At 35.7% G+C, this 20950-nt stretch overlaps 1 protein-coding gene across 21 annotated transcripts in view; it reads right to left on the reverse strand.

Moving 5' to 3' along the window:
- SOX6 (SRY-box transcription factor 6) overlaps window positions 1-20950 on the reverse strand; it is a 378804-nt gene that overhangs the window by 221096 nt on the left and 136758 nt on the right. For all 21 annotated transcript variants that reach the window (XM_087745623.1, XM_087745624.1, XM_087745627.1 and 18 more), the window contains 2 exons: window positions 15823-16066; window positions 355-565 (listed from right to left, as the gene is read on the reverse strand). In XM_087745623.1, coding sequence (XP_087601749.1) covers window positions 355-565; window positions 15823-16062 — 451 coding nt within the window. In that variant the 5' untranslated portion in view covers window positions 16063-16066. Of the gene's footprint in view, window positions 1-354; window positions 566-15822; window positions 16067-20950 lie in introns of those variants that run through there.

Raw genomic sequence — 20950 nt, forward strand, 5'->3', positions numbered from 1 at the left:
CTTTTAAAAGGAAAAGAACAAATACCACTGAAGAATATCCCTCACAACTCTACAATCTGTTAAGAATTCATCATAACCTTTCGAGTAAGAGTTGAGTTTTCACCTAAACCGACATTCTTGCTTTGACTCACAGACAACCAACCCAATTTAGAAAGTTTTAAAAAACTGGCATATTTGTCTAAAATCCCTAATGGATCTCAAGCTACCATTGCCATGGTAACCTGTGAATAACTTTATCCTAGCCTTTGCCAATTATGCAATTTTCTGGCTCTTGATACCCGATACATTCTTTATGCCATAAAAATTGTAGGGTTTGGGGGTGGGGAAACTGTATTGGTCTTATCCAACACATACCCTCTTGCTCAGTCCTGGTCATTTCTTCTAGTTTCTTCTGCTTCAGTGTGTCCACCACATCTGCAAGGCTTCCTTTGCGGCGTTCTGGCGTTCCAAAATTAACACTGGTCATTAGCTCGCTGCGGTCACGACCTCCTTCGTCGGGCTTGTTTGGTGAGGTAGAGGTATTTCGGAAGGAATATAGGGAACATAACTTATTACTCTCTGACTCCTGCAAAGAAACAATAGAATGTGAAAACATAGGCTATTCTCTTACATCAGAAGTATCTCAAACAGGTAAAAGTTGAAAGCATTTTTTATTAGTCTGTAATACTAATGAGCCTACATGTATCCTCCAGTTTCTAAAATGAGCATTGTGATTTGAATTTGTCGGTTTCAGTGCTTGACAGGGGCTCTTTTTTCCTTAAGGCCAGTCGTCTCCACACTTCTAACGATCATACTTCATGCCTGAGATACTCCTCATCAAGGATTTTCCTTGTCAGAAACAAGCCACTTCAACACTTTTTTCAATGAAAGTAAGCTTTTACAGTTCCTTAAGTAAGGGCAATACATGTAGCACTGAGAGAGAAAATACAGGCAAGGACAAATTATTCGTGGATAGATCCTCAGCTAATGGAAAACAACATAACGTTAAAACTAGAAAAGGAGTTAGGCCAATAATGACTGAGGAGCAAGGAATCTACTTCACAGTTAAACAAAGCTAATGGTATGTGTCTACCCATACTCATTCACTGCTCTTTAAATTAAACCCTTTTCTTAAAGAATGAAGGTTATAGTGCTTCTAATATACAAAAGGAGATGTCACTTTCCAGGCTAACATAGACAAGAATGAGCACGGAAATGAGTTTATGGCAGAACAAGTCATGTATCATGATACATAGGTATTGAGACTGCATGTATCAGAGAATGTGTTATATAGACAAAAACACAGAAAGAGAAGTAAAAAGGGTTCATCTCCCTTGTCAACAGATAACATATAGTATTTGAGCAATAACCTAAAAAAAAAAAAAAGGCATAAAAAAGCAACGAGTAATGTCAATTCTCCTCAGTTTTGTGATATCACCCAACAGCCAAGCCCTTTGTGAACTCCTCCGGCTCAGACTCCTCATTCTCCCAACCATAGGTGCAACATCCACTGCATCTCTGCTTTCACTCTTTCAGCTAAAAAGAGCACAAATTCTTCAATTTGCCCTCAAAAACTCAACCATGGGAATTTCTCGCACACTTCCTTTCCAATATTATTATTCTATTTTAATTTTTAACAATACCCGGCTAGGAGTGCTAAAAATTTAGGGTAAAAAAATATCAAGGATTTTTGTTTATGGTATGCCTAGAAATGTCAGCATGTATATTCAATGCCATAAAACAGATTTTCTTTAAAATTAAAGTTTCTTTAAAATAGTAGCAATACACTTAATAATTAAGAGAGGAATTAATAGGTCTATCAAAAATCGTTCTCCCAAAGCATAGTGTTCCCCACAAACAATAATATTCCTACTACTCTATGAGCTGAAAATACCCAGCTACAGAGTACTGAAGAAACTTGTGTTGGGAAATGTCCCAGGTGAAACAAGGTCTGAAGAAAGATGGACTAGAGAACATTAACTATTGGCAACAACATCAGATATAAATCTTTGCTTCAGTCTTGAATGGATTAAGAAGTAGCTGTGCAATGTAACAGAAGGAGCAACACTAACAATGAGCAAGTGTGGTAACTAAGGGCTGTGGACTGCATAGAAGGTGGTGGTGACAAATCGTCATCAAGCACAGCAGTATATGATTAGCACAGCACTATTATTGCCATTGGGGAAGGAGGCAGCATTTGCTAGTGATGTTGAAAATGTAGTTATTCGCCAGGACAGGAAACTAGAAGACGCTATCACATCCCAGCAGTAGCAGCACCCCTGTCAACACAGTAGGAGTGACAGAGGTTTTGTGAGCACAGACAGAAAGAGAGGTGACATGGAACAAAAACTTTACCTTCATTTTTTCATCTGTCAAACATTAAAGAATTTTTCATTCCATCCATTTGTATTCATTAAAGAATCAAACATCACAAAGGACAACAATAGCTTAGTCCAGGTGCAGAGCTGAATTTATTTTGTTGCCTTTAGAAAAGGAAGGCTTTCTTGCCTTCAGTTGTTTCTGAAAACTACTTTGCATTTTTCTTAAAACTTGGTCTAAGTTACAATGGAGATGAAAAAAGGATCTTCTAATATTTTTCAAATTTAAAACTTGTATTTCTATAATACATTTCCTCAGTGAAGAATTAATACTACATAACATGGCATTTTCACCTTTGAAGACTACGGCATAAGAGCAACTTAGTAATTTTAAAGGAGTTTGTTCTCAAGAAAGCAACGTCCTCCTACAGTACCTGAAGCATATCGATCAGGCTCGATGCAGGGGTTTTCATGCTCTCAGCAAGGAACACTATATCTATTGTTAAGGCCAGAAATAAGAAGATAAGGCTGATCTGTGGAGCAGGTAGAAATGACTGAATGTTCTTCCTCCTGATAACCTATCCTCTCCCTCATCTGGATGCATACAACATCCAGTACAACGTTCCTTCACTGCTAGTGAAAGACTCTCCGAGTCCTGCCTCCGTTAGGCAGCACATCCACACTTCTTTTTCTTGCCCAAAGACTACAATGTCCATAATGAAGATGGGACAAGTTGAAACTCTGTGCAAATGATGTACAGAATGGAGGCAGAATGAGTCTTTGAAAGAATGAGGATCTGTCCAACTAATAAAGTATTTTATATTGTCAGTTTTGTGCATAATTAAAATATAGAATAAAAATAAAATAATAAAATGTATCCCTAATATTTTTGGTTCTCTTTGGCCCTACAGCTGTAGTATTGGGGTCACTAAATGCCTAATACATTTGCAGTGTATTATCTGAATTGGCACTCTAAGAAACCGAACAGGATGACTTTCTGAGCCCCATCTCTTTCTGAAATCAGAAATGGTTAAAAAGAGCGGCTGAGGATTCAGCAGGAGAACTGCACAAACTGAAAGGCATTTAAGGGATTAAATGGGCAAATGGAAAAACTGTAGACCAGTCCAGTGTAAATACCTTACCTAATAATAGCAGAACTCAGCTAGAAAAATCAAAATCAGCTGCATGTACAATTATCTACAAGAAACAAAACCAATTCCCATGCATTCTATGATTCTAGATAAATTTGTGAATAATCTACAAATAATACATCGCTAAAAATGAAACACTGAAAAGGCTTCAGAAGGAATTTTATAGCTATGGAATCAGAATAGATATTTTTACTCCTATGTAACTACCGTTGGCAGCTTTCTTTTTTATTCCAACCATATGAACAGGTTATATTGACCTCACATTCATGGCAAACTAGACATATCAAAAAACAATGGAGCAAGGGAAGTATTTCTGTTATATTTTCTCTAGAAAGTTGGCTCAACTGTATTTGAAGGGAAGCTGTTACTGCAGCGTTCAGTTTGTTGAAAATCAAACAAAGCAAATTTATGAAGGATTTTAACTTGCTTGGTAGATCTTATAATCTTTTGCGGACCAACGCATGTCACATTTATGTCCCATTACCTCGCCCGCTGCATGACCAAAAGTGCAACTATCACATACATCAGACGCAGGCCTGGCTATCAAATAATAATTTGCATTAACATTCACACGCAGCATGCAGATACTCCTAATGTAACTGGAAATACACCCTTATGTATCCTCTTACTAGAAAATCTGGAGTCCAGAATGGAAAAGAACCACCATGCTGCTTATTATAGAACAAGAAACTAAATTCATGGAAAGGAGAACCTGGTTCTTCTGATTATAATGAAAGAGATCCTAGCCTTGAGACGCTTTATGGAGCCACCTTTTACAGAATGAGGAAGCCCCAGTTCATTTGACCTGAAGAGAGGAAAGAAAGGATGCTATTAAAGGTATTTTTCACGCTTTTTCCAAGAGCATGGAAGAAGAGGTAAAGACAAGTGCCTAACCAAGATCAACTCTAATGTTTTCATTTTGCAAAATCCAGCTGCGCAATCCACCAGCACTGATGAAAATTCTCCATTGAAGTCAACTTTTCTCAGCATAACTGATAATAAGAAAATAGGCAAGAGAACATGACTGACACGAATGTCCACTTCATGTATTTGGACACAATCTAGTGCCCAAAGTCATCCAAATAGCTACATAATACACTAGACAACTGACACATCCCTGAATTCTCAGGTTTAAAATTCATGTATTTCTGTAAAATGGCATTTTAAGTCTAAACTTGAAATACTATCTTCAACACATGACAGTCCCTTTGAAAGGTGCATTTCTCAAGGTGTGCTGTTCTTACTGATTTCAGTGATTTCCATGTAAGGAGGAGGAAAAAAGGAAAATATCTTATAATAAGATAAAAATTAAACATTTAGTCTATGGACAAAAGATTTAACACAGAGCATACTTCTTCATCCAACACTGGTGAAATTTGGTCACAGTAAGCCCTACACATTTTTAATCTTGACTATATTAGGATTAATTCAATTTCCAGTCAAGAAATAGAATATCAACATATAAATGAAGTGTCAGTATCAAAATATCATGCCCATCTGAAGCATATTTTACTTCCAATAAGAATGGAGTGCTTAGAAAAGAAGAAATTTACAAAAAGCTATGTTTGTAAAATTTTGAATTTGGTCCTAACAGAAAGTGTTAGGTAAAAGTATTGCTTACTACAGATAACATAGCAAAGTGAGTTTCTTCTCAGTTTGATCCAAAGTGACATCTGGTGCAGATTGCTCAGGATCCCACCACACCTTTGCTCAACTTATAAAACTATCCTCCCACTCACACGCTAATACTGGATAATTGTAGAACAATCTTTATGCCCATACCAGAATACACAAAGGTATTGCACAGGGATTTTTTGCCCACCACAATGGTGGCATTTCCAGACTAGCCCTTAATAACTGGTAAAGAATAAAATTCAAAGACAGCTTATTACACAAAATTAGGCATAAATCTGACTGCTTAAAGAACAACATGTATGATGATTTTACATCTTAAGCTTTTTTCTTTGCCTTACTGTGTCAGATATAAAAAATGTTTTAAGTTGAAGAGGTATTTATTTGCAGAGATGACCAAACCAGAAAATCTTACTGCCCAGCAGCTGAAGACAGAAACTCAGTCTGGACCACTATTCCAGCTGCTTACCATTCAGCAGGAACAAAATTGAGTCTATTTTTGAAAAGCTGTTTTTTAATATCAAGATAAATAAAGGGCATTTTTCCTGTATACCCTTCCCTGCCAGCACATTAGCACAGACAAAATTTTAATACAGATCATTCAACCCACTGTGCTTAGTTTTTTGACAAAATGTTCCCACTATAACACATTAAATACCTATACATAGTCAGTAAAATTTAAGGATTAGGTTTCAAAGTGGGCAAAATAGAGAAAAATAAATAAATGCACAAAAGACAGAAAACCAGAAATTATCAAGGCATGAATACTAAAATACTATGCATGGCGCACTCAGGGATAGGTAGCCCATGCATGAAATCATACTTTTACTTACCCCTAAAATCTCTACCTCCACCCCTACTCGTATGTCATTCAGAAAACAACATTAAGATTTCCAGTGCAATGTGGTAAAAGCTTTCCTAGTGTATCCTTGGCCTTTTTCATTTTAGAGGTGCAGCGTATTTCTTTAACCAATCCCAAGCTTGCTTTGAATATATGTGGTCCCACAACAGTGTCCTTAGTGTCTCATCAGCTTTCCAAGCTGCCTGGTGTAAACAATGAGTGGCCTATGGGCCATTCCTTTTAGAGCTGCTGTGAATGCCTCAAGTATAGTTTTGCTAATGGCAGAAACAATTCTGCATAATTACAAACAACCGTTTGGTATAAATAAAGAGGGGGACTCTTTGTGACTACTTACGTGGTATTTTCTTCACAATCCATGATAATTCCTTTAAAACTGTTACATTAAGATAATATGTATAGATATTTCAGCACGCCTCTTACTCTGAGAAAATTATTTTTTAGCATGTACATTCACTAAATTTCACAAGTTACATTGGTAACATTCTTCAAAAAGAGAGCTGCTTAGTTTCTGTACAAAGAAAGGAAAATCCTTATACTTTCTTAGATGTTTCTGTTGAAAAGGGACTGAACAAATAATCGTAATTTTCTTGTTAGTGTAAAAAATGTGTTTTCTTGTGTATTTAGATTCTAACAGTTTAAGTAGTTCATTTTGCCGTCATTGGTCCCACTGGTTTTAGCAGGATAAATGAAGGAGTACTGCTGTATAGCGATGTAAATAAAGGTATTGAAAGTTGACCCAGTATTTTTCATATCGGGAAGCTAGCGTTTATAGCAATATCTGCAAACTGAATCATGAGCCAACTTGTGTCAACTTTTATGAAGCCCTTCACTTCCAAAATAGAGCAAACACGCATAAAATGACAGTTCTATTGGTAAAACATTGTAGGCTAAAATAAAGACTCAATATTCTTGCTCCTTCCTCTGAACGGCCAAAGTACAAACCATGGGGGCTGCATCTGGGGGCTGAGAAGCAATATTTGTTGGGGAGTTGGGGATTCCACAATCATGAGTGGAGATCTGACTTGGGACAGATCTCTCTTTGGGATCCTCGTAAGGGTTAAGGACAGACTAACGAACTGGTGAACTGGATTGTCTGGTTGGGAGCCTTAGAAGGGGGGAGTTGCACAAGGCTGTGGATTTTAATAGAGCGACGTCACAATCCCTTTATGGTGGCATTTACGTTTCATGTAGGGAGCACAGGTTCTGTCTCAAAAAGAGAAGCTCTCGGAAGGTGAGAAAAGAGGAAAACTCGGGAACTGAAACTGTGGGCTGTACAAAATCAGGGTCACAGTGTTAGTTAGCAATTCAAGAATAACTACCGTCACCTTTGATTGAAAGTTGACAACTGCAATCCTACTCTATAGCCAGAGAGAAAACTGTTTCTGTAAGAGTTCAACAGAAATCACAGGATGAATGGCCAAGAAGAAGTAGAAAGCAAATATTACTAACATAAAATGTGTTAGCTGAATTGCTTATTTCCATGTGGATGAAGCTTTTCTGTTATAAAGGGATATTTATCTGTCGCTGCATTGAATGGGACACATGTAAACACCCCAGGAAAGTTGGATATCCAGAGTGGTTTTGATTCCAAGTACTAGAGGCATGCTGGCACTTGGAACTAGTCTGGAGTTAACATATAATGAAAGCAAATGTTTACAAAATCATTTCCAATCACTACATTAAATAAGGTTTCCCATTTTGAGGAATTTAATTAAATAGAATTAAGAGAAATTAAAAATCTAAGTGATCATTTCCAATTCTCATCCGATTAAAAAAAAAAAAAAAAACAAAACAAAAGTTTTATTAAGAAAGATTTATTTAAATCCAAGGCTTGAGAAAGACTGCTATGAGCTATTGAGAGAACATTATTTGTAAAGTCTCAGCAGATTATGCTAGTGGGAGGGCAAATGGCAAGTAATGGAATAAAACCTCAAGTCTTTAACTCAGCATTTACTCTGATAAAACTTACACTGATTTCACTGCCAAAGTATGGGCCGAATACAATCTGTAAAAGGCTCGTATTTCACCTTTCATACACATCTAAAAACCTTAAGAAGAAACAATGTAACAGTAAGCACTAGCTCTAAGCCAAGAAAGAATATGGCAAATTAAGAAAAATAAAAAGGAAAATAACTTTACTTTCAATCAAAGGTTTAAAACTGAAATAACATAATAATCAGGCACACATAATATGAATCTGGCCTTATGGATAGGCCACTGCAAGACTAGGTATCTGTTTCGAAGGAATAGGCAGGGACTTTTTGTTTGATGTAAAATATGACCACTTAATTGCAGCAATACTTTCATACTCAGTTGTTGGAGCAAACAAAATGAAGCCAGTTACACCAACTTTTGGGTAGAGAGATTTCAGAAAGTTACAATTTTTCAACTATGTGATTTAAACCCTTCTCTTTACAAATGGGCAAGTCTGTGAAAAATGTTGACAGGCATTTTGCTCCATTCCAGAATAGAAAAATCACCTCAAAATGTTAAATACAATGTTAAATTGTATTGTTAAATACAATGACCAATCACTTCTATAGGGCAATCAACTCACCCACAAATGATATGCATAAACTCATGTGTGCTTTTATAAGAGTTATATGCTAAGGATTTCCTTAATTACCCAAATACCATATGTCCTAACTCCCTGTGTTTAGGTTTGGTAATAAATCACAACAATATTGAGACTTTATGCCCTGGACTTTGGTTAAATGCTCTTATTAAGGAAAAAGTAATGGAAGAACCATTTACAGAATGAGCATTTAGACTTATATTTTCATCCAAACTGAAACTGAAGATGCATTGTGATCAGTCCCAGCTGATTAGCACTGTTTACCTTTTGGGTAAATAAAGACACATATTTTGTGATGTATGCTTGTCAGAAGCTGCCAAATAAAACAAGGATTGTGTGGCTTGGATATTCCAGACCACTTTGTATATATCCAACTTCCTCCTATTAGGTCGTCTTAGTTGTCCGACTTATAACTAGATCTATTGTAAATATCAAAATAAAATTTGTATTTACGTTTTTAGCAATATCAAATGCACATGGAAATCCTTCTCTGTATATAGTTACATGACATGTATTACACGCTTTATGTTTCCCTTTTAGCATTTGCAGAGGAACGCATGCAGGAAACCAGCCTGCTGCATAGAGTACTTGTATTTCTTTAAGGTAAACACTGATGAAACATTTGGAAGATTGAAATAAAAACAAGACATTTATGAGACATAAAGGTATCACATAAAACTGTTCTGAATTACAATAACATTGGCTGAATCCCAGAACAGATAATCCTTATAAACATGCAGGAATGTTGTAAACTGTATATGAATGTCAGTGATACAGTACATTAGGAGATTCATATTACACTTGGTGCTGTGTAAGTCTCAGTCACTGGATTTTTCATGGCCTCAAAGATTAAAATAAATATATGTAGTATCTTCCCTTCCTCCATGAAGACATTTTATGTACACAGTTTTATTATGCTGAACAAAGATACCAAAGTCTGTTTTTTCTTGAGCTGTCAAAGTACAAAAGAAATGCAAAAAGTCCTTGCGCAGATGTAGTAAAGTGCTGGATTTTATCTTTTGGCAGGTGCTCAATATGCAGCCCACATAATCACATGTTAATGACTGGAGTGTGTTAATCAGCATGCATACCTGATTCCTTCTTGCCCAAGGAAAAAAAAATTTAACAATTTAGAGCGTGTTAATGCATCTACTTTTGAAAAAATTCATGGCAATATGCAGAAGTGAATTAAAAACTTTTCAGAAATTGCTTTATAAAAAATAGGAAATGTTAAAATAAGAGAAAGAAATAAAATGGCTACAGGTTTAGATGAACACAAACTACAAGTATTTTGCAAAGAATTCAGGTGATGATTAATTCTATTTAAACACAGTTCAACCTAGAATATAGGGAAAGGTTTAAATTAGACCATGCATTTGGAAAAAAAATTGTACAGTGTCAAAACGAAAATAATACAAGTATAACAGGCATGCCAAAAAGAACAATTATTTGATTCTTCTTAAAATAAAGTAAATTTTGTATTTCACCACTCCCATTAAGCACATTATCCTGCACACTTTTAGGGAATTGTTTTATTATTTTTAAAATGAAATGTAAACATCTTTTTATGCTAAAGCTAGTAAAACTATGTCCTTGATCGTTCAAAACTTTAGACATGTGCTTAACATTATAGTTGTTGGTAGTCCTAATAAAGTCAAGTTAAGCACATACCCGAATGCATTTGAATCAAAACAACGTGCTTGAAAAAAAACTATTTCTATCTTTTCTGCAGTATATTTCTCATAGAAGTGTATTTTATGGAAAAATAAAATATCATATCATGTGTGTTTTCACACCCTTTAATTTCAGCCAAAACTTTGTACCCATGCAATGACATATGAAGGTGTTTATCTGTTTAGTTAGATAAAAATTCTGATGCACTACCTGGCATGCAGAAATAATATCACAAGCGCAGTAGAATTGCTTTTGATCATCACAAAACTCAGATTTGTACATGTAAATAACAGCTGCATGAGCAATTTAGCAGATACAGAATTGCTAGAGTTTAGGGCATTTATATTTGATGCATTTTATATGCTCGTATCCAGCCCGTAAATGAACTAAAAATAAATTTTCAAAACATGTAATTGTATCTATAACTTTTGAGAATTTGAAGCCATGAATTTATATAACAACAAACTCATGGTGTTTAGCATGTGTAAACGTTTTTCAGTGATCTTTCCTAAAAAACTGAGTTTATTTTCCTTAAAGGGAAGAACTTTGAACAAGAGGAGTTTATAAGAAGGAGGGGGGGGAGTGACAGGATTGTGCTTGTTTTATGTAGAGACAGTAAGGACTGAAACTTTAAGACCTTCAGGATACCACCTATTTCTGCCTTTCTGATGCCCATAGTTTTGCTAAAGCTATATAAAGTTAAATTTGATACTTGGTGATTTAAAATTGTTTTAAAAGGAACAAATACATGTGGCATTAAGAGATCTTCACTTTGCCTGCTGCATATACAAATCTGCTATCAGGACTGCTGTGACGTACGCGCTGACACAGCGGAAAGGTAGCAAGCCTTTCACTCTTTTGGCAAGAAGTCAACAAAAGACAGAGACTTGACATAATTATGAAATACATGTTGATATTCCCATTTGAGATAAAATCCAATGAGATACATTTAACTTCTAAATCTAAGTGGTCTCTGAGTGATGTTACAAAATGTATGGGGAAACTAGCATATATTTGGGGGTAATTAACTTGTATTTGTATATGTATATGTGTTTGTTTTTCCTGTCACAGAGAAATAACACCCATCCTTTAGACTTGACTTGCTGCTCTGGTTCCCTGTAGCAGTCTCTCACTGCGTCATTCCAAGTAACAGTAGAGCAAAAAGACGTGGATGCCCTCATTCTGTGCATGCACATGCTGTCTATATGCCCCCTACGGTGGTGGGCAGGGGAGGAACATTAACGGGAAAAGAAAAGAGTACAGTGACCATCACAGTGATACATCATCATGTATAGTGATCGGCACAGTGCCTGCGAGTTCTTCGCAAACCTTGGCTGTTACCAGACTGTTATATTGGGATTGGGGATAGGAACAGAATTTGCCTCTCTCTTCCTTTTACTGTTGTGGGCGGGGTGCGGGGGGAAATTCTGCGATTTGGAGAAAGTTTCCAGATTTCATTAGGTTAAAGCTGCTCAAATGTATTGTTCACGAGGCCTACATCAAGCCTTTACAGCCATGGGAATACACCATCCCATTCCTCAAAGAAGATCAGGCCACTTTTCCACCTAATTTTGTATCTTGTCGTTGGCACTGCTTTCTGATACTTCAGAGCAAAAATAAAACCCCTCCATAATTTACCTCACAAGCTGTGTGGGGCTCCGTATAAAGATGGGGACCACTCCTGGTTCCCCAGTGAGCAAAGCACAAATTATGATTCTCCATTTCTTTACATATTTACTAGTAAATATATTATTGGGATACAACAATTCAGTTACCTTTAAATTTAGCAAAAGTAAGTATTGTTGGCTTTCTCCCTCATCCTCACTCAGTCTGTTGCCCCAAGAGAGCCAGGTTTTGGATGCAATCTAAAAATTTGACTGTATTTCTTGCCTTCTACTCACTGTCCATGGGAGAAAGCAGGATAGTTTCCTCATTATCTTAGTACCACTTTGCCCTCTTCCCTACAGTTTACTGCAGCAAACAGGTACGTCCTTAGCCTAAAATAGATTTTATTTTCTAGTGGAACTACAGGCAGCAATAAATACCCATATGTCCAGGTATTTTTATATTAGAGTTACAGTTAGAAATATACATATAACCTTTTCAGCTCAGCAATATGAAATTACAGAAATCTTTCGGTTGTTTTATTTTCTCCCCACTGTAACACCAAATTGGCTGGTGATACGATACTCGCAGTGTAAGTCATTACAGGTCTGACGTTACAGTTGTTACACATTGCTGAATCTGTCAAATGAAAAGGGAGCACAAAGGGAATTTCCAAATGCAGCTGCTATTTCCCATTTGTTAAATCCTTTTATTACACCATATAAGTACACAGCTGGGAAATACTACAGAGTGGGAGTTAAAACAAAATATTTTGGCTTCCAGACATTCAGAATACACAAAGGACTCAGTGGAAAGCAATGCCTGATATCAAAAGGGAGTGAAAGTTTGAAAACATTTCTAGCCAGTGTGTTTTTTTCATGATAATGCACAATGTAGTTTAAAGGTATCTTACATTACAGAAAGTGCTGCATACCATAAATGTTGGGAAAAAAACCTCAACCTTTTTTTTCAGTCAAATTGCCCTACTACAGTATCTTTTTTTCACCTAAGATCTGTACGGCCCTCGTAGCATGTTATGATGCATACTGTGTGCTCTCACAAATTCCAGTTAACTCCTTAGTAGTTTTAAGGGCACAAAGGATGCAGGATTGTGCCCTTAATTAGGTACCACATAAAAGAGAATTTTTTCCTCCCCATATGTCGACACAGCATTCTTTGAATTTACTATCTTATAACCAGACAACACACATTATTGATGCATTTTAATGACAGCCCTACTGTCTTTACTTTCAGCGTAAATGGTATGAGCAGGTGCTTCTTCAAATCTGCTTTGAAAGGATCCGTCTGGGAAAGGTCAGAAAGCGCTTACCTTCTGGGAATTTGGTTTTATTAAGTAGAGAAGTGGTCACTACCACAGCACCTATCTAAAAACTGCCCAACCCACCTTCTGGAATTTGTCTTTCTGGAAAGAAACTCCTATCCTCCCCTAAAAGGAGTATGAAATTGCTTTCATCAGGAAAGTTGCAGGTGCCTCTGTATTGTTTCTTAGCAATACTGATGTCTGCTTGGAGATTGAGGTGTTTCAGAGAAACTTTATGCAGTTAATTGAGGCTTACAGATTTGGTCATGAAGGACATAAATAAGGGAGAAAAAATAATTAAAAAAAAAAAATCAAACCAATTACCCTAAATGACAGTCCCTCAAGGAGAAAAAAAAAATTTTCACCACTTCACTGTCATGATCTAACTAGTCATCTAACTCACCTAAACTGTAAATACAGTGGGACATTGCTCTGTATATTTTAGATCTCTTTTAAGTGCAACCAAACAGCATGCCTTAGAACTTCAGTTTTCACTTCTATCCAAGCCTTGTAAATTCCACCCAGCTTTGAGCTGGGCAAAAAAATCTGTTTGGTTTAGCTGAGAGCTACCTAAATAAGGATGACAAACATCCACCACCAGATTTAACCTGAGGGAATTGTGGAAACTCCTAATGATTTTCAGGACATTCATCTATGTATATGATGGAGTATTTACTGAAAAAAGGAGGGAGGAAAACCAGAGTGCTAAGTCACTCAAGCAAAGTTTATGCACCTGTTCTGAAACATGATAAGCTGGGTATGATTCATGCCTGTCCAGAGGTACAGCAAGCGTTAACGTAATAGTGCAGCATTAAGAAAGAAAACTCTGTTGCTGTAACTGTAAACCCACTTCAGAGCAATACAAATGAGTACAACTGATCATACTGCAAGAGGTTCTATCATTTTGGCTTAAGCGTTACTCCAGGTCCAAGGAACAGCCTGAATCAAAAACAAATGCTTTGAGGGACTCCTATAGGCTAGGAGTTAGTTTCTCTCTGGGACACACAGTCATTTTATCAATGTTATTGGTGTCCTAAGACCAAAATTCCCAGGGTGTACATGCCTCTCTGAATGAATAGGAAAGTAGCTGATGAATTCACAGATTTATTTTTTCCATCAACAGACTTGATCATTCCTTTCTAGTCTGCATCCTGCTTGTCCTCCTGATAACATAGAAGTTAAAGTTATTCTGATGTGCTTATCGCATGACTTGGGCAAAAGGGTGACTCTCCATCCAAAATGAGGTTCCATCTGAGAATTCTGCATAGAAGCCATTTGTACAACTTACAACCTACCTTGCCAAATTACTAATCTATAATAATTTTTCTTTAAAGCCATTTTTACAGCTGAAATTTTGCCTTCTTCATGACAGTAGCCCAAATACTTGGGAATATTTTAGGCCTGACAAAGTTCTGCACTGCGTTAAATTGTGCATTACTGACTAGGTAGCGTTTTTCTGGTTTGGTTTGATCTTTTGAATCAATTGGATTTTAGAAAGAAAAAAACCCACTATATTAACAAAATAGATATTATTGTGGTGTTATTATTTAATTAATTCCAGGCATCAAAATATACGTGAAGAATTCCAGTATCTACGTTGATTAATGCATCAGAATTATTATTTCTAGTCAAATGTGAAATAAGTTCGTTATTGTTAGAGCTGTCAAAAAAAAATTCTACAGTTGTTTTTTAACCTTATTGAAAACTGCTGATTTCTACTGAAAGCAAAAAAAAGACTTGCTGAAAAAAATTCTGCTCATAGACATTTAATAAAAATACAGAAGAAATTTTATGAAAAGGCAGGGTATTCTTTTTAAACTAACTGTGTGAATTTAATGTCTGTGAAAGACACTTTATGGGGAGTCTGGAATTATGATGTTCTAAATTTATAGAACACCTGGCTGCTCCACGTACCTTAATTCTGTTCCTCAGGAACACATGCAAGGAAAATAAATTGGCTGAGATGCTATGCCCATTCAGTCTTCATTCAGTCTGCTCATTTATTGCAGAGTTTTGGGGATGCAGAGACAGAATTACGAGTGCAAAATAATTTTATCTAGGCTACTGAAGAGAATACAGATAATAATTCTGATCTTTGCTAACATCACCTATATACAAACTGGTGATCTAGAGCAGAAGAGCATGACATAGTTACTCATAAACACCTTTCCCCTCCACAAAAAGTTGTAATTTCCTATAAATACAGCAGGATGTTTGTGTCACCTAAAATGCCAGCTTCTTTGTTGTGGTGTAAAGCTGTAATACTCTAGATTTGGTGGGTTCTATTTCTGAGAGACAAGTAAAAAAATACATTAAAGTTTCTTCCTTCAGCACAACACTCTGCAGATGACAAACAGTTGTGAGTTACATCCTCCTGTCAGAAATTAATGCTTGAATATATGAGCTAGAGAAGTTATGACGTAAATCAAGGTATGAATGAAAACATGATAAATAGATGCATTTCCTTTCCGAAGGTGAACTCATCAAATGACCTCATTCATATAGACCTGTATACTTAAGAAGATTATACTATTGTAATTTACAATTACACCATATTGATGTTGATCTATTACTAACACTGACACTTTAACAGTTAAAAAGCTTTACACCCATGAAGGATTGTACTGAACATGTCTTTGAAAATGGAAGTGAACAGTCTTTACAATACTAATTTAGAAAGCCACGGTGAGAACTGTGAAACTCACCATTCTGTGTTGGGCTGAGATGACTCCATCCCACTCAGGATCCTGTTGGATGGTCGTGACCAGACTCGGTAGCTCCTCGGAGTGAGGTTTGTTGTGCATTACATTATGTAGAGGCAGATGAGAGGTCGCGTGCTGATCACTGTTGCCCTCTTCCTTGTCTCGTGACGCTAAATCCTGGGTCATTGTTTCCTCTCCATCAGCTGCACATGCAAATGGAGAGGTAGCCTGCTTGGAAGACATTCTTCTACAAAAAAAGAAAAGCAGATAAAAAGAAAACATTGGTGTTAAACGAAAATACCAAGCTCAAAACAGTCCTCTAAACAAACCAGATAGGAGGCACACTTGCCTACAACAGTTAAAATTAATCATATGCCGTTGACAAAAGTACTCTAAAAAGTACGTGTTTGTGGTGTCTGGATCCAAAACACTGAAATAAAGTGTTCATTGATGCCAAGTCAAGGTCAGGGTTAAGTTATATGATGTCATTCTATTCATTTAGACTTGTCAAACAATATAATTTTCTCCAGCCATAAGAAAATAGTGATTTTATTGGTATTTTTGTGTTGATCTTGCATAGGAGTTCAAGTCTTTAACTCCCATGAGCAATCTGAAGGTTATAAGCAAAAGTTTAAACGAAAGAGTCCATCATGCTTTCCTAACCTCATTCCTTGCAAGCAGAAGATGTTTTCTACACATATGAGATTTTTTAAATCCATTTCAAATTCTGCTAAATAAGTCCTTTTGCTGTTTGTTTAAATCTGCATCTGCTCTTAACATGTTTAAAATTTTTACCACCTTTTGGAAAGTGTTTTGAGACATTCATGTGAAAAGTGTTCTAAAACTGAACGGGTTATTGAGTGGATGGATAATATCTGAGTAATTTTTTACAGTTTGAACTAAAAATCTAAAATAATTATGTTTCATTTCATATTAGGCATCGAGTACAGAATATAGCTCAACAAATTACTGTAAATGACTTAAAAGTGTAATGAATAAATGCACTGATTTATGTTAAATGTCTTTTCCTAATAATGGCCTCTTACTACCATCTCATATGCAAACACAGCTTTTACCACAGTTTCTGCACTTATATGAAAATATAACTGACTTCAACTCAAAATCTGAAAACACTTTGTTTAAAATTTCTAAGAAGATTAACTGCAACTGTTAAAACAATCATTAATAAATCTGAAAGAAGACAGCTAAAATATATCAGTTATTTTCCCAGGTTTTAGTAACTTTAGAATAGCCTTGACACAGAAATTGCTGAGAAACTAAGGAATAAGATCTTCACCTTAATTGCTTTTTAACAATAATTGATTTCATACCATTTCTTTAAAAATGCACAAATCAGTTAACATAGGAAACCACATGAGCATTTTTCAAATTAGCAAATCATTAACTTGCTAGTACTGTTTCTACAGACAAATAAATACTGATTAAAGGGTCTGGAAATCTGAGACTAACAGTTAAATTTACAAATCTGTCACATGCTTTCATGAATATTACAGTGAAGGAAATATCAAGTGCAAAGAAAAATAATTAAGTTAATTCCAATTTAAACAGTAGTTTTTATGTAGCAGCCTGTGTTTCACATAGGATTTAACAGCTAATGCTAAATTTCTCACAATTAATGAGGGAGTTCAGATTTAGTATCCTACAGTGAAAAAAAAATTAATATAGGATCAACTAATCTAATTATGTACAGTTCTATATGAAAGTATTACAAGCTTTGAAGTGCTTTGAAACATATTAAAACACTGATACCTATTTAGAATAACTATTCTGTAAATAGAAATAATCCAGCTTCTTAAACTTGATACTGGTGGGGAAAAAAGGTTTGCATTTTCTTTAGGGAAGCCTAAGCGTAAGTGGGAGTCTAATATTAATGTTGCCAATAAGCAGAACTGAGGAATTTAAACCATGTATTACATTCTTACTACGCTAAAGAACTTGTGTTGATGCTACAGAGAACATGTCAAGAGTTCAGCAACCGGCATTATTGTACGTACTTCAAAAGGTTCTGGTTCATAATTACTACGATCCCAGGTAAAATAAAAGGTTTACTTTCCCTTTGCTCATTAAAATAGTCATGTTAATCACTCACATGAAAATATAAGTCAACGCTCTATGCAATTTGAAAACCAGACATGAAAACTGAAAGTCACAATAAAGGATTTTCCTTTCTTTCACCTTCTCAGCAGATCTCGTTCCTGTTTCAAACTGAATGAGCTTCTGTGAAAAGCAATAGCTATGGCTGTTTCTTCACCATAAATTAATCATGACACAAAACTAGAAATGAAAACGTCTCTTAAGAATAATTTCAACTACAAACTGCACCAATGAATAATAGTGCACAATCCTAATTAAACACAACTCTGCAGCTGCAAAAATAGGCTGAATCTGTCCAAAGCTACGAGTTGGCTTTAAAGGCTGGTTTGTTAGGGACTGTTTTCTTAAGGAAGGCTGGGCCCTCAGTCTTAATCAGCCAATAAATTATTTCCTGCAATTACATTAAATAGAAAATTATCTTCAAATTGGGAATGTTAATTGAAAATCAAAATTCAGACTGAAGTTTAGAAATTACATGCTGAATATAATTAGTCTAGAAAGGCTTCACCTCTATTTCATAAACAGGCTTTTGGTATTTCGTCAAGTGACCATTCAGTAAAGCTATCTACTGGTAATGCACTATAGAGAAAACACTTTTTCTTTGCCATATACACTAATATACTTTCCTCTTATTCATGATGTTTTAAGCACAATTAAATAAAAATCTCTAGTCATGTTCTGTTGTTTAAGTTGGTTACATAGAGAAAAGGGGACTCTGTTAACCTTAAAAGTAAAATTATATTGACAAAGTCGCATTCACTAATAATCTCAAGCCACGCCCAGCAACTTTTTTCTGTACTAGACTAAGAGAATGGACCAAGAGCAGGGTTCAAATGCTTTCTAGCTCTACCTGCCCCTTTTCTCCACTGCTGCATTATGGTCAGACATGTTTTCATACTGTACTTTACTCGGTTACCTATAGTCCTGGAGTCTGAAAAGAAAGACAAGCTCAGGCAGGCCTCCCAGGCACTTGCTTGCCTCATGACATAATTTTTAGGGGTACATTTCATTTCTATTTTCCCCCAAACCTTTGTTAAAACTGCAAGATTTAGCACATTAATTATGGTCAGAGGTCAGCACTTCATGGTTCCTTTCAGGTTTTTGGTTGCTAGATATTAAACATTGGGGCAAAAGGGACAGAGATGTAGGACCCTGCTAGATTAAGCCCTCCACCTTCTTTTCCCAGCACAATCATTAACTCAATCAATATACCTCATGTGTACATGTCTTCTGAGGGTGCCAGGTTCATGTGTACTTGTCTTCTGAGGGTGCCAGGTTATGCACCAAATATTGATTATGCTTGGGTTTATAATCAGTAAAACAGAGTAAGTATAAAGTCTATGACTGGGTGTTATCCAGTCAATTACTTCATGCAGGTTTTCACTCGTTCCCTGTTCGTTTTTACTTAAATGGGAGAATTCTGTACAGGGAACTCCACCAGGTCCAAAGGCAGAGTTTGGCCAATAACTCCAAGGTCTCATCAAATTCAAAGGGAGAAGAATCTGGCCCATTTGAGTAGTTTATATTTATGATAACATTAAACCATAGAACAGGTTGTTGTGATAAAATGTGTTAATGTTAAAATATGAGCATGAATAGCAGTCAAATTTTAAGCCATAATAACTTCCCAATTTTACATTTAAAATATTCAAAATGCATTTGCTAAAATCCCTGGCAAGAGGAAAAAAGAAAAAAAAAAATCAATATTCATAATAAATAAGGCTTGCAAAGAATATCAGAAATTTACTAATTTCCATTATAATTTATTTTATTTTTTTCTCCTATTATCAATTAAATTCACTCGAATGATTTTAAAAAAAGTTTCTGATAAAAAATATCTCCCTAGTTATAACCCCTGCAAACAGGGGTTTATAATGGAAGTGCTGACACAACCCTAACTACAGCAGCGCAAATGGTGCCGCTATAATACACAAAATCAAGTTCTATTATTCTAAACTATCCTCGCTCGGGGGGTTTTCTTTACTGTGCTCCCAGACAAACTGCTGAAGCATGAAAAATTTAAATGCAATCAAGTGGGTCCAATTCTACTTTACTAGAACAAGTGTCTACAGTGGTACAATCTTAAAAGAAGATGCAACAGATTTGTTTGGTGCTTTTCTTTCTTTTTTCTTTTTTAGCTGTTTATTTATAATACTGTGCAGTGGAGATAAAATAAGAGAGGAAATTACACTCACATTATATCAGTATATTGATTACACAGCACACAATCAGAAAGAAAACTACATTGTGAAATTGTTGCTTTGGTTAAATTGACAGATTAGCTGAACACAGCAATCACTAAAGGTGGAAAATATACCTAATGGGTATGAAAAAAAAGTTGAAAAAGGCGCTAATTATCTGAAGTCCTATCACCTACTCAACTTTGAGAATTAAATAAATCCTGATTGGGATTTTCCTCATTTTGAACTCAAGACAGAAAAAGAATGGGATCATTTATCAAAACCTCAGTAAAGCAGAGGAATTGGACCCCAATTTCTGTCGGCCTTGATACCGAGGTAGTAAAACTAAAATTGAACAGCTAAGGGCTTTTTACCTATGTAAAACTAAACACAGTCCCAAACAGCTCCATTTTCTATACATCTGACATGATTTTTTATTTTAATCCAGAGAAGAAATTCTCTCTGCTCTAATGAAGACTGCCAGTCAGATTCTCAAAACATCAGTTTTCCTTTTTTCCTACAGTGTGTTATACCTTGCTATACACAAATAATAATACTTTTTTTTTTTTTTTTGTCTAAGGCTTTTCTATGGTCTCAAATTCTTCGAACAATATATATATATTCTTTTTTGAAACAATTAGATGATATTCCTGACATGAAAGGCTTCCAAAGCCTAAAATCTTCCATCCCTGCTGACTGCTCAAATGATGAAATATTACAGTGGAAATTATGGCTAGACCTGGAGTTTTAGCCGCTAGACATTTCAGAATCAAGCCACAAAGTATTAACACAGATAACAACAATGTGATAGCCCAGACACTATTTCAAAAACATAC

The sequence above is a fragment of the Nipponia nippon genome, unplaced genomic scaffold (genome assembly GCF_047370975.1).
Source record: "Nipponia nippon isolate SJK-2023a ecotype South Korea unplaced genomic scaffold, ASM4737097v1 scaffold_10, whole genome shotgun sequence".
Classification (NCBI taxonomy): domain Eukaryota; kingdom Metazoa; phylum Chordata; class Aves; order Pelecaniformes; family Threskiornithidae; genus Nipponia; species Nipponia nippon.